General features: G+C 65.3%; 1 protein-coding gene across 8 annotated transcripts in view; it reads right to left on the reverse strand.

The window, feature by feature from the left end:
* LOC311618978 (uncharacterized protein) overlaps positions 1–9461 on the reverse strand; it is a 46421-nt gene extending 36960 nt beyond the window's left edge. The window contains exons 1-2 of one of the 8 annotated variants that reach the window (XR_014794423.1): positions 9420–9461; positions 176–337 (exon numbers count right to left, since the gene is read on the reverse strand). Coding sequence is in view for 1 of the 8 variants with exons in the window: in XM_084876824.1 (XP_084732950.1) it covers positions 176–337; positions 2073–2883 (973 nt within the window). In the remaining 7 variants the exon portion in view is untranslated. Of the gene's footprint in view, positions 1–133; positions 338–2072; positions 3881–8370; positions 8526–8803; positions 9166–9245; positions 9330–9410 lie in introns of those variants that run through there. The other 7 variants (XR_014794424.1, XR_014794425.1, XR_014794426.1 and 4 more) reach the window with 7 other exon arrangements.
* Between the last annotated feature and the right edge of the window lie 2234 nt (positions 9462–11695).

The raw sequence follows: 11695 nt of genomic DNA on the forward strand, positions 1-11695 counted from the left end.
CCAAGGAGGGGCGGCGGGTCGGGGTGCCCGCAGCTGGGGGCAGGGCTGGGCAAGGCAGGAAGGGACAAACAGTGGGGCAGAGGCTGGCCCGCATCACGGGTTGGCAGGGCCAGGTCATGTGAGCCGGGCTCACCTCCATCCACACTCACACGCTCGGGAAGGACCTTGTCCTTACCAGCCGCCTGCGGGCAGAGGGGGCCCCTCCGGCCAGCGAGGCTCTGCTCCCGGCCCGGTCTCAGGGCGGTCCCCGCGGCAGCAGAGGTGGCAGCAGCAGTGGCAGTGGGTCTCCGGTCCTGGCCCAGCTCAGGCGGCAGCAGCTCCTCACCCAAGTCCTCTCCTGTGGAGGCGAAGGGAGAAGGGAGAGGGAGGGAGGGAGAGAGGGAGAGGAGAGGAGGAGAGGGAGGGGACAGCAGGAGGGAGGGAGGGAGGGAGGAGGGAAAAATGCTGAAGTCTTGAAGGGTACACTCACTTCTTTCTTAGGTTTCCCATGGCAACCGAATATACCACAAATGAATATCAGTGTGAGAGAGAGGGAGGAGACAGAGGGAGGGAATGGAGGGAGATGGAGGCAGAGATGGAGAGAGATAGAGGCAGGAGATGAGGAGATTGCGGGGGGAGGGAGATGGAGAAAATGATGGGGCAAGAGAGATGGAGGGAAAGGGCCTCGGGGGCCGGATAGAGAGCTGGGGGCTCCCCATCCTACCCCATGGATTCAGGGGGGAGGGGAGGGGCCAGAGGCCACAGGGCTTCTTTTAATCCCTCCACGGCCTCTTGGGCAGAGGAGCAAGCAACAGATGGATGGATGTTCTGAGAGCCACAGGGCCCTCACCCCCCCCCCCACCCCCTGTCCTTCACTCCCTGCTGGGCCCCGAGCCAGAGTCCCAGCCCCACATCTCGCTCGGTCATGGACACACACCAGGTAGGGTGGCCACCCACACCCTCACCCTGCCCTGACGCCCCGTGCCCACACACATAGGCCCCCCCTTCTCGTGCCCAACCACGCCCCCCTTCTGCTGGTCGCCCCAACGGCAACTGGGCCCGCTCCCTCTGCTGCAGGGAGCAGGCCCGTCTCCCCGCACACATCTCCATTCAGAACTCCAAGAGGCCCTGCACCCCGCTCCTCATCGTATGTGCTCACACACCCGAAGAGCAATGGGCCTGCCCGACCTCCACCTGCCCAGGCTCACTCCCAGCCAGACGTGCCTGGCGGGGCCTTCCCTCCATCTGTGCGCACACGTGCACGCCTCGCGCTCATCCCCGCCCCTCGGAGGCCCCTCTCTCAGTCTGGCCCTGCACCCCCTCCCTCCCCAGCCCAGATGGTCCTCCTGGTCCTCCCCATCAGGCAGACGCTCACACCTGGGCGCCTCGGCATGGCCATTCACAAGCAGACGCAGACCCACCGGGCTGGCAGCCGCAGCCACAGCTCAGACACAGGCCCTGCGCTGCCTCAGCTCCAGACCTGAACCCAGAGGAAGAAAACAGCCCAGCAGCTGGCGTGCTCCGGGAAAGGGCTCCCGGCCCGGGAGGGTCACTGCTCCCCCTCCTGCCCCAGCTGCAAGGCTCACACTTGACCCTGAGCCCTGTGGCCAGCAGGGACAGGACAGCACCCCAAGGACCACACACACCCTCATACACAACCTGCACCCACAGGGCAGCAACCAGCACACCAGACTTTCACACGCGCTCAGACACACATGGGCACACAGCCCCCCATCCACTGCGCACAGCTGCCCGCAGAGCCCGGACACAGGGGGCCCACCTCAGCACACGGGCCCACACGGGTGCACCGACATGCCTGGGAACCCTGCACACACACACGGTGACACGCTCACGGAAACACAGCAGGCCACCCAAAGCACACAGCTTTCACCCTATGCACCCCCACACACCTGCCCGCGGACAGAGGGGCCCCTACACAGCTCATGGGTCGACACATCCAGGCCCCAAGCATGCCCCTCCCAGGATGAGCTCCCCGCCCTCCAGCGCACACGTGGCCACACCTGCACACCCGCACAGTGCGCCCAGGTGGGTCCCCAGCCACGTCCCCTCCACCCCATCCCGGGCACACCCACCGGGCACACACATCCTCGCTGCGATCGCTCCTGGTCGCCCCGGTCCGCGGGCAGGCCAGTCCCTGCCGGGACTCGCCGACCCCCGCCCCGCACCCGCGGGTTTACGATCCCCGCCCCGCGCCGGGCCCAGAGGCCGTGAAATTGGCTGCGAGCGTCGGGGGATGCGGCTGCGAATCCTAAGCACAGGGAAGCAGGGCGGAAACCCGGGCTGGCCGCGGGCGGGGCGCCGCGGAGCCGAGCCGCGGGCAGCGGGACTGGGAGCCCGCGAGGGCGGGCGCCCCCGGAAGGGGCTGTGCGCGCCCCCGCTCCCGCCGCGCCCCTGCAGCCCCCGCAGCTCCGGCCCCGCCTGCCCGGCCCCCCTCCTCCGGCCCAGCCGCCTGCACCAGCCCAGCCCCGACTGCGTGCGCCTGGGTGCACCGCTGGCCCAGCCTGGGACTGCGCCTGGTGCACCGCTGGCCCAGCCCCGGACGCCTACCGGGGACGGACGGGCACACCCCGCTGCCCTGCAGACCGGGGCACGCCTTGGCCAGCGCTCTGCGACTCCGCGCCGCCTCCTCCGGGCCGCCTTCCCGGCTTTCCGGCCTCCCCCCCACCAGGTCCCTCCGCTGGCCTGGCCTCCGCTCACACGCACAGCCGCAGGCTCAGCCCCACCCGAGGCCTCGCAGCAAAGAAAGGGAGAGAGAGGGAGGGCGTCGCTCTGTCCAAAGATGCAAGACGCTAAGGTCCCCCATCCCCACCGCGCTGCATGCCTCTGCCGGCTGCGCGGCCTTGAACCCGTGCCCGCAGACTCTGTCTGCCTCGGTTTCCTCATCCACGCCACAGGAATGAGGTAGAGGATGGATCTGAGAAGTGCATGAGGGACTCTCTGGACGGGCCAGCAGCCAGCGGAGCGGGACGCTTATTAGTCAGGATTAGTCAGTATCGGCCTCCCTCTGGCTGCTGTGTCACCCAGGGCAAGGCGCCTCGCTTCTCTGAGCTCAGGCTCCTCTGGCAAACGAGGGGGCGGGTGGGCGGAGTCCAGGAGATGGCTGGGAACATAGAGCAGCCTCCTCCGCTGCCAGACAGCCAGCAAACATGGGTGAGCTAACCTGGAGATGCATTTTTAACATGCAGATTCCTGGGTCCTACTGATTCAAAGTCTCCGCAGGCAGGGCCCAGGAACCTGCATTTAACAAACACCCAGAGACTCTGGGGAATCCCTGACAAGGAAGGATAATGCTTCATTTCTCTGTTCAGAGTTTGTGGTCTTCTAGGGCTGATCCCCAAACCACATTCCAAGTGTCATCTCCCCAAAATCCATGTCAGGCTTTCGGACCTCCGGACCTCAGCTCCTGTGTTCTCTGGCCCTGGCCTGCCCCCCGCCAGAGGCCCTCGGACCTCTCTCACAGGCCTCCGGCCAACGTTAAACCAGATCAGAGAGTGTTCTGCCCCGCGCCTGGCAAACAGCAGGCGTGCGATCACGGGAGACCTGCAAAGCCCCGAGCAGGAGCCGTTCCGGCCTCTCCGCCCCGCAGAGTCTGGTCCGCACGTGCCCTCCCGCCCGCAGCATCCGCCCCACCTCCGAGGGGTCACAGACCACAGAGAACCACCATCAAGCAAGCCTGACTGTGGGCAGGCCCCACGCTGGGCACTTGGCAAGAATGTCCCCTCTCTCCTCCTGGACAGGAGCTCACACCCCCCAGCAGGTCCTGCCTGAGCCCCCAGCACAGAAGCTGCCCCCGGTGAGAAGAATGTGAGGGTGTATGTGAGGGTGTAGATAAACGGCAGCTGTTCCACAAATACAGCCTGAGCCTCTACCTGTATGGAGCCGGGAGATACAGACAGGAAATGGCTAAACAAGCAGAGCCAGCCCCTCCCCTTCCCTCTCCCCCTGGCCGTGAAAAGGTCAAGGAAAGGAGGGAGAGGGGCATGCCAACCCCACGGCCTCTTTAGCCCCAAGATCCAGGGAGACTTCTGGGAGGAGAGAGATGATAGAGATAAGCCAAAGAGGGAAACTGAGTCAGGCCTGTGTCCAGAGCAGAATGGGTCAGAGAGCCCTTGGAAACTGCTCCTTGCTTCCCCACTGAGAGAAGGGACACACAGAGCCACACGCACAGCGACGTACCCTGCCTCCCTCTCCTCCCCGTCTGCACACTTCAGCTGGGGGAGGGGCGGCTCCCGGGCCCTCCCTCCCTTCTCCAGCCTCCTCAGCCCCCAGCCCTGCTCCAGGACACAGGTTCTGTGCACTTCAGGGGGTGAAAGTGAAGGCTGAAAAAGAGGGAAGGAAACATATCTCGCACGCGCACACACACACACACACACACACACAGCCCAAGACCCACTCCTGGGAACCAGGAACGGATCTAGGAGACAGATGGGAAGGGGGGCGGGAACTCATCTCATTGACACCTACTATGTGCCAGACACCATGCTACACACTCGGTATCTATCCTCTTACATAACCGACATACAGGCATTAGGAATGCGGGACCGTGAGCCCCACTGTATGTGGAGGAAGCAGGGCCCTGGGGAAGGGGAAGGGGAAGAAGTGGACTTACTTGCCCAGGACATGCTTCAAGGAGGAAATAAGGCTGAACTTGGACCCTGTGGCCCTGCCCTTCCCAGGAGGGAGACAGGGAGAGTGTGGTGCAGTGGTCCCACAGCCACAGCTGAGCCCACCAGCGGCTCGGGGCCTGGAGAGGTGGTGACCCTGAAGCAGCATCCCCTCCATCCCCCAGGGGAGCCCCACAGAGAGCCCCCTGTGTGCCCAGCTGTGCCAGTGCTGTGGGGCCAGGGAACAGGTCCCTGGATGGTCACGGGTCTCTGTGGCGGGAGGGGCGAGGAAGGCACAGGGAGAGGGCCCAGAGCAGACCCTAGACGCAAGCATGCCGCGAGTTTGACACGCTCGCCCTAGAGCCTTTCAGCCCCTCTGTCCCTCTGTCCCTCTGTCCCTCTGTCCCTCTGTCCGGGGAGCCACCACCACACCCCCTGCTTCCACTGACAGATGAGCAAAGCAGGCCCAGAGAGGCCCCTCAAGGAGAACACCCCAATATGGAAAGGTCCGAGGGGCTGCGGGGGATGAAGTTCAGGACTAACGACTGAAGCAAGAGTCCCGCCTGCCCGGAGCTCCCGGTCCTGGCTCCACAGCCGTGTGGCTGAGCGGGTCTGGAGCCTCTGTTTCTCCTCTGTGCAGTGAGGACTAGAGGTGCTGCTCAGAAGGCTTGGGGGATTCCCTGAGTGCCCCCCACAAAGGCCTCTGCACCCGGCCTGGCTTGCAGACTCGAGGAGTATTGGCTAATATCTTCATTGTTATCATCCCTCTCATCATTGCCATCAGCAGCCGGCCCGCTGCCTCTGCGCCCGCCCCGGGTGTGCGCTGGCCCAGGTGGCTCTCTGGAGACCCCCTGGGGACTGTCTGCAGAGCCGAGGGGGGCGGGGCGGAGGAGGAAGATCTATTGTTCCAACCCCCCAAAGACATATCCCCAGGAACAGTGGCGGTGCCGCTGCCCGGGTGCTGACTGAGCGGGAAGAAGGTAAATGTAACAGGGGCTGGGGCTGGGGCCGCAGGAGGCCGGGGACTGGGTTAGCCTGCGGGACTCTGAAGGCTGCCCCTTGTTAAGGAGGCTGGGCTTCCAGGCAATCCTGCTTCCCGCTGCCTGCTCTGCACAGCACGCTGGGAGGGCGGGAGGGGCAGGAGGAGGACCTGGGCCCAGGGCCGCTGTCACTGCCGTGGTGAGGGAAATGGCAATGGGTGTCACCCTGGCCCTGCACGTGGATGCCACGCTCTCACACTCACTCATCAAACCTGCAAGGCAAGCAGCGTGGCCCTGCAGTCAGGAGAGGCCGGGCCCCTTGTCACACACAGGACAAATCAAGGGTGTCACTGGAACCGGTTCTGCAGGCCTCGGAACGGGTAGCCCCCAGTGGCCACCTCAGACCGACCTCACTAAAGAAGGCTTGGGAGCTGGATGCACCCAGGTCTGTCGCCCTGACTCCCCCTGGGAGAACAAGCAAGCCCTGCACTCAGGGTCAAGGGCGGCCTCTCCCCCCGAGGCCCCTCACCCTGGCACCTCCCACCCCACCCCCACGTCACATAGTTCCCTGTCCCTCCGTAAAGTGGGGGTGCCCTGCTGGGAATGAGCAGCCAACCAAATGGGTGTCCCAGCAGCAGCTTACTTTAATCTCCAGCCCTCAGTCTGCTCATCTGTCAAATGTCCACATCACAGCGGCCAGCCTGCCAGCCTCACTGCTGTGAGGATCCAAGGAGAGAAAAGGAAGTTCTTCACGAAGTCAGACTCAAAACTGGGGAATGGGGGGCGGGGCAAGAGGGGAGGGTTGGGGAGGGGCAGGGAAGCAGGGATGGAGCTCACACAGACAGAGCCCCATACGCGCCAGGCGCCCGGCCCAGAGACCCACTGCCTCCTGGAGTCCCCCCAGGTCACAGGGAGGAGCTGGGGCTCAGGGAGGGGACAGGAATGCCTAAAGCACAGACCACATGGATCAGAACCTAAAGTCTATGAGAGACTTTAGGGATCAGAACCTAAAGTCTCTGTTGTGGCCACTTTCTGCTGTCACATGCGCTTACACGAGCACACACACACATTTGCACGCACACATATGCACACATACACACACACGCACACACACACTCATACACACACACCCAAGGGTCTGTGCAACGTGGCTGACGAGGCCCGGAGCAGGCACTGGTGGGGGCGCAGACATGGGAGCGGAAGAGGAGACACCCTACAAGGGCAGAGGCAGTGCACTATGAGGGGGCAGGAAAGGAAAGGGGTCCCACACCCACTCAGGAAATGAGGCCTCTTGGGAGGGCCCACTCGCTCTAAAGCTCCCCTCCACCCCCTCACCACACGGGGGACAGGCCCACACCCAGCCACACACACAGAGACCCCTCCCACTGACATCACAGGCTCCGGCCGGCAGGGTGACCCTCACGCTGCCGTCCCGGTGACGTCACTGGCAACCTGGAGCTGATGTCGCAACCAGAGGTTCTCACTGACGTCACACACACGCTTCCCTCCCCCCCCCTTCCCCCCTCCGATCACGCCTCGTTCTTCCTGCCCAGGTCCAACGGCCCAGAGGTCCCCACCCCCATGCACCGCTCTCTCCGCACACAGCTCACTCCGCACACAGCTCGCTCAGCACACAGGACAGGCGTTTACGGACAACACCTGCGTGTGTGTGCTTGTGTGTGCGTTCCTCTCACAGGACACACATGTGCACACATGTGCAGGCCCTCCTGCCCTGTGGATGGCCAGGACACACGTCCCACGGGTGCCCACAGGCACAGGCCACGGGCGTAGGTGTGGGAGCCGGGCACACACACACACGCTGACACACGGTTCAGCTCCCAGATGAAAACGCCCCTCGGTCCCTAAGGCAGGCAGCCGGCGGCCCGGCCTCCATGACTCCCTCCAGGTGCTGCCAGCGCCCTCTCCTCCCCCAGCTTTGCTCCCGCAGCCTGGCCTGCTGACAGCGACGGCGACAGCCCAGACACACACACACACTCAGGGCAACACCTGTGTCTCCGGCATGGGGCTGAGGCAGGGCCCCCCAGAGGCAGCCGCGGGCGGGGCGGGAGGAGGCCAGGGGGAGGGGCGTCGCAGGAAGCCCGGAGCTGCAGAAAGTGCCCTCAAGTACCACGTCTTCGCCCTCTCTCCTCCCAGCTGAGGGGGAGCAGGGACACCACCCTCTTCTCTCCTTGGGCCCGACTGCAGCCTGGCCTGGCTGCCTCCATCCCAGACACAAACTCCCTGATGCCCCCCATGCACACCCCAGCTCTCTTTCCTCTCGGCATTCCAAGGAAGCCCTGCTGGGACTCGGACTGTGTGTGTGCCTGTGTGTGTGTGTGTGTGTGTGTGTGTGCCTGTGTCTGTGTGTGTCCGCACAGAGAGAGCGGGGTCCACCCTGCACACACATCCCTCCCCACGTGCACACAGCGCCCCACCAGCCAACACGCCCACCCCCTGCCCCCTCCTCTGCCAGCTGCTGGAGTCCACAATGCAAACACACACACACACACACACACACACACACACACACACAGCCGGCGGTGGCCTTGGCCCTGGCCCTGCCAGAGCTGCAGCCTCTGCCGATTGCTGCTTCCCCAGGGGCTGCCTGCCCGCTTGCCCCACACGGGCGCCTCGGAGAAAGGGTGAAGCCTTTGCAAGGGTCCCCACCTCCTGGTCGCCCCCACTCCCCAACTCCAGTCCTTTTCCAAACCCATCGCCCTCCTGGGGGGTGGGGTCCCGCCCCTCCCGCCGGAGCTGTCACCCAGAACGCACCAAAGCCCCCTTACCCGCTGGGAAGATGAATGCCTCGACCCTGGCAGCACTCCGCGAAAGAGGGGACGAGGGCCCCCCGATTGGAAAAGATGGGGGCAGAGAAGGCGGCGTGGTGCGGCTGGCACCTCCGTCCCCATCCAGCCTCTGCACCACCGCAAACACCCCGCCTCGCCTCCCGCCCGCCCGCCGCGTCCTCCGCCTCCGCCCGCCGCCCCCTCCGCTCCGCTCCACGCCCCGCGCGGGGTGGTCCCCGGGGCTTCACGGGATCCCCGGACCCGGGCGGCGGTGGGGGCGGCGTCCCTGTCTCATCCCCCACCCCCCTGCGCGTCCCCTCCCAGCCTCCCCCCACCCGCGGAGGGGTGCCCTCCGGTCCCAGCCCGGCTCCGCCGCCTCCCCGGCCCGGCCCCGGCCCCGGCCCCGGCGCAGGGACCGGAGGAATGCGCTCACCTCCGCCCGACCCGGCCCAGCCGGCGCCGCCTCGGGCTTCGGCCGCGGGACCCGCGCGTGAATGTGAATGTGAGTGTGAGTGTGAGTGTGAGTGTGAGTGCGCGTGAGTGTGAGTGCGCGTGAGTGTGAGTGCGCGCGGGTGCGGGTGCGCGGCGCCCGGCGGGCTCGGCGCGTGGCGTGTGTCTGTGGCGGGGCCCGCGCGTGTGCGTGCGTGTGTGTGTGTGTGTGTGTGTGTGTGTCTGGGCGATCGGGTGCGCGCAGACACCGCCGCCGCCGCCCCCGCCCCCGCCGCTGCTCCGCCGGCCGCCTCCCGGAGGGGCCCGGGCCGCCGTCTGTCTGTCTGTCCGTCCGCCCACGCCGCCCGGCGCCCGTTCCCTCCGCAGGCCTCTCCGCAGCGAGACCCCCGCCCCCCTCCCCGCCGGATCCCTCCCCGGACACGCACCCGCCGCCGGCGCCGCGCCTGGCTCCGCGCTGCAGCTGCAGGGCCCCGGGAGGCGGCGGCCCCAGGACCGCAGAGCCCGGGCGCTGGCCGGGCGTGTCCCCCCTCCACCCCGCCCGCCCCCTCCCTTCTACCCCTCCACCCTCCCCCAGTCCCCAGCCCGCTCACCCCGCTCACCCCTCCGGGTCCAGCCGCCGCGGTCTGTCGCGAGCGCATTCAACAGCTGGAGGCAAACTTGCTGCGGGGCGGGCCGCCCTGGTGCACAGCGCCCCCCAGCGCCCTCCAGCGAACGCCCGCACCCCTTGGCTCCGTCTCCCTGGGCGGACCCCCCTCCCCACACCTGCTGACCCTGACCCCAGCCGCCTGCATCCTGCGCTCAGCCGCGGGCAAGCCAGGAAGTGTGGCCGCTGCGCCCCCATTTCCAGAGGCCAGACCACTGAGGCTCCGCGAGAGGAGTGACACCCCCAAGGTCACCCCGGAGCCTGATGGCAGAGGCCGTGCTAGCCTCCAGGTCTCTCCACCCTGGAGCCAGGGCTCTTGGCTGCTGCTCACTACCTTTCCCCGCTCATGGGGAGTCTCCCCGGGGAGTGCTGGGCTCTGTGGCAGGCTGGGGGCGGTTCCTACGGCCCTCACCCCTGAGCGCCTCCCTGGCCTGCGAAGGGGTGATGCCAGCGGGGAGAGGTAGGAGATGCCGGGAGAAGTGGTGGCATCTGGAGCCTGAGCCCCGGCTCTGGGGCACATAGAGGGCACCCCGCACCTCCTCCCTCCTCGCGGGGAGACTGGGCCTGTGTCCGAGGCACAGGAAGAAGCAGGCCCGCCTTCTCTCCGTTCCTGGGACCAGTCACCAGCATGCCCAAGCCCGGCCCAGAGCAGGCCTCGCACGGCCCCATCACGCTGACAGGGCCGCAGGCACCAGTGCCTCCTGTCAGGTGGTGACGCCAGGGCTGCAGGAACCCCCGCCAGGGCAATCTCACCCAGGCCAGGAGCCCAGGAGAGTCCCTGGGAGAAGCCACAGCCCGAGCTGCATCCGGACTGGGGAGCAGGAGCTGGTCAGAGGAAGAGGGATGTCCCAGGCGACGGGAACAGCGTCTGCAAAGGCACAGAGGCGAGAGACAGCTGGGTGTGTGTGTGGGTGTGGGTGTGTGTGTGCACAGGGGACTCCATGGAGGCGGATATTATTAGAACAGAAAGAACATCTGCTCAGAAATCCCTCCCTCCTGTCTTCTGAAAACAGGAAAGCGAGTCTAGGGTGGGGTTAGGGGGTTAGACAACCCCTGGGACCCAGGAGTGGGAGACAGACTCGGGCCGCTCACCGCAGCCCTCCACAGTGGCACTCCGGGCAGCTGGCACACTCCTACCCACCCTTCAAGGCCCCTCGCTGCAGACCCAAACAAGTCAGTGTGCGGCCTCTCCCCTCACACCTGAGCCCTCCCAGGGACACATTGGATGTCCCCTTGGCGGGCCTGGGTGTGAAGCCGGGTCTCAGCCCAAAGTCCTTCCTGGAAGAACCGCTCCCCCTCCCAACCCCAACCGCCCTGACACAGCGGCCCCTGCGCCCCCTGGCGGGCCTAGCACAACTGCAGCGAGCTCCCCGATTCACCCCCGGTGCCTGCGGCTCTCCCCGGTGCCAACCCTTCAGAGGTGGGCACTGGCGGAGACCCTGGCTTCCGCCCAAGGAACCGGGCAACGTTCCCAAGAAATACCAGGCAGCAGGCGGCAAAGCGGCCTCTTCTGGTTCGGTTTGCGCGACTTGCCCAGTCATCTGCCAAGGGCAAGTGCCTCCCCCCCGAGCCTCTGTCTTCTCTCCTGTGACATGAGAAGGAGCAGCCCTGTGGCCAGCACCTGGGCCTGCCTTCCCTCCTGGGACCTCCGAGTCGAGCTGAGTTAGCTCCGAGCTGCTTTTGAGCTCTAAAACTTTCCAAGATTCTCCCTTTGGAGGCTTTTTCCTCGCCAGGCAGACAAATTGGCGAGACTTTCACACTCTTAGCTTAGTCCCCTCCACCGAGAGAAGATGGGGTCGGCCTGACTAACCGAGGGTCATGGTGGACCACCAGAAAGACAGAAACCTCCTCAATAAAATGAAGCCCCGCCCACCCTAACTGGTTTGGTTCAGTGGATAGAGTGTCGGCCTGGGGACTCGAGGGTCCCAGGTTCGATTCCGATCAAGGGCATGTATCTTGGTTGCGGGCACATCCCCAGGAGGGGGCATGCAAGAGGCAGCTGATTGATGTTTCTCTCTTATTGATGTTTCAAACTCTCTATCCCTCTCCCTTTCTCTCTGTAAAAAATCAATAAAATATAAAATAAAATAAATAAATAAAAAATAAAAAACCTCAGTCCTAACCGGTTTGGCTCAGTGGATAGAGCGTTGACCTGCAGACAGAAGAGTCCCAGGTTCGATTCTGGTCAAGGGCATGTACCTTGGTTGCGGGCACATTCCCAGTAGGGCGTGT

The sequence above is a fragment of the Pipistrellus hanaki genome, assembly GCF_964339955.1.
Source record: "Pipistrellus hanaki genome assembly, chromosome: 3".
In the NCBI taxonomy this organism is placed as follows: Eukaryota; Metazoa; Chordata; class Mammalia; order Chiroptera; family Vespertilionidae; genus Pipistrellus; species Pipistrellus hanaki.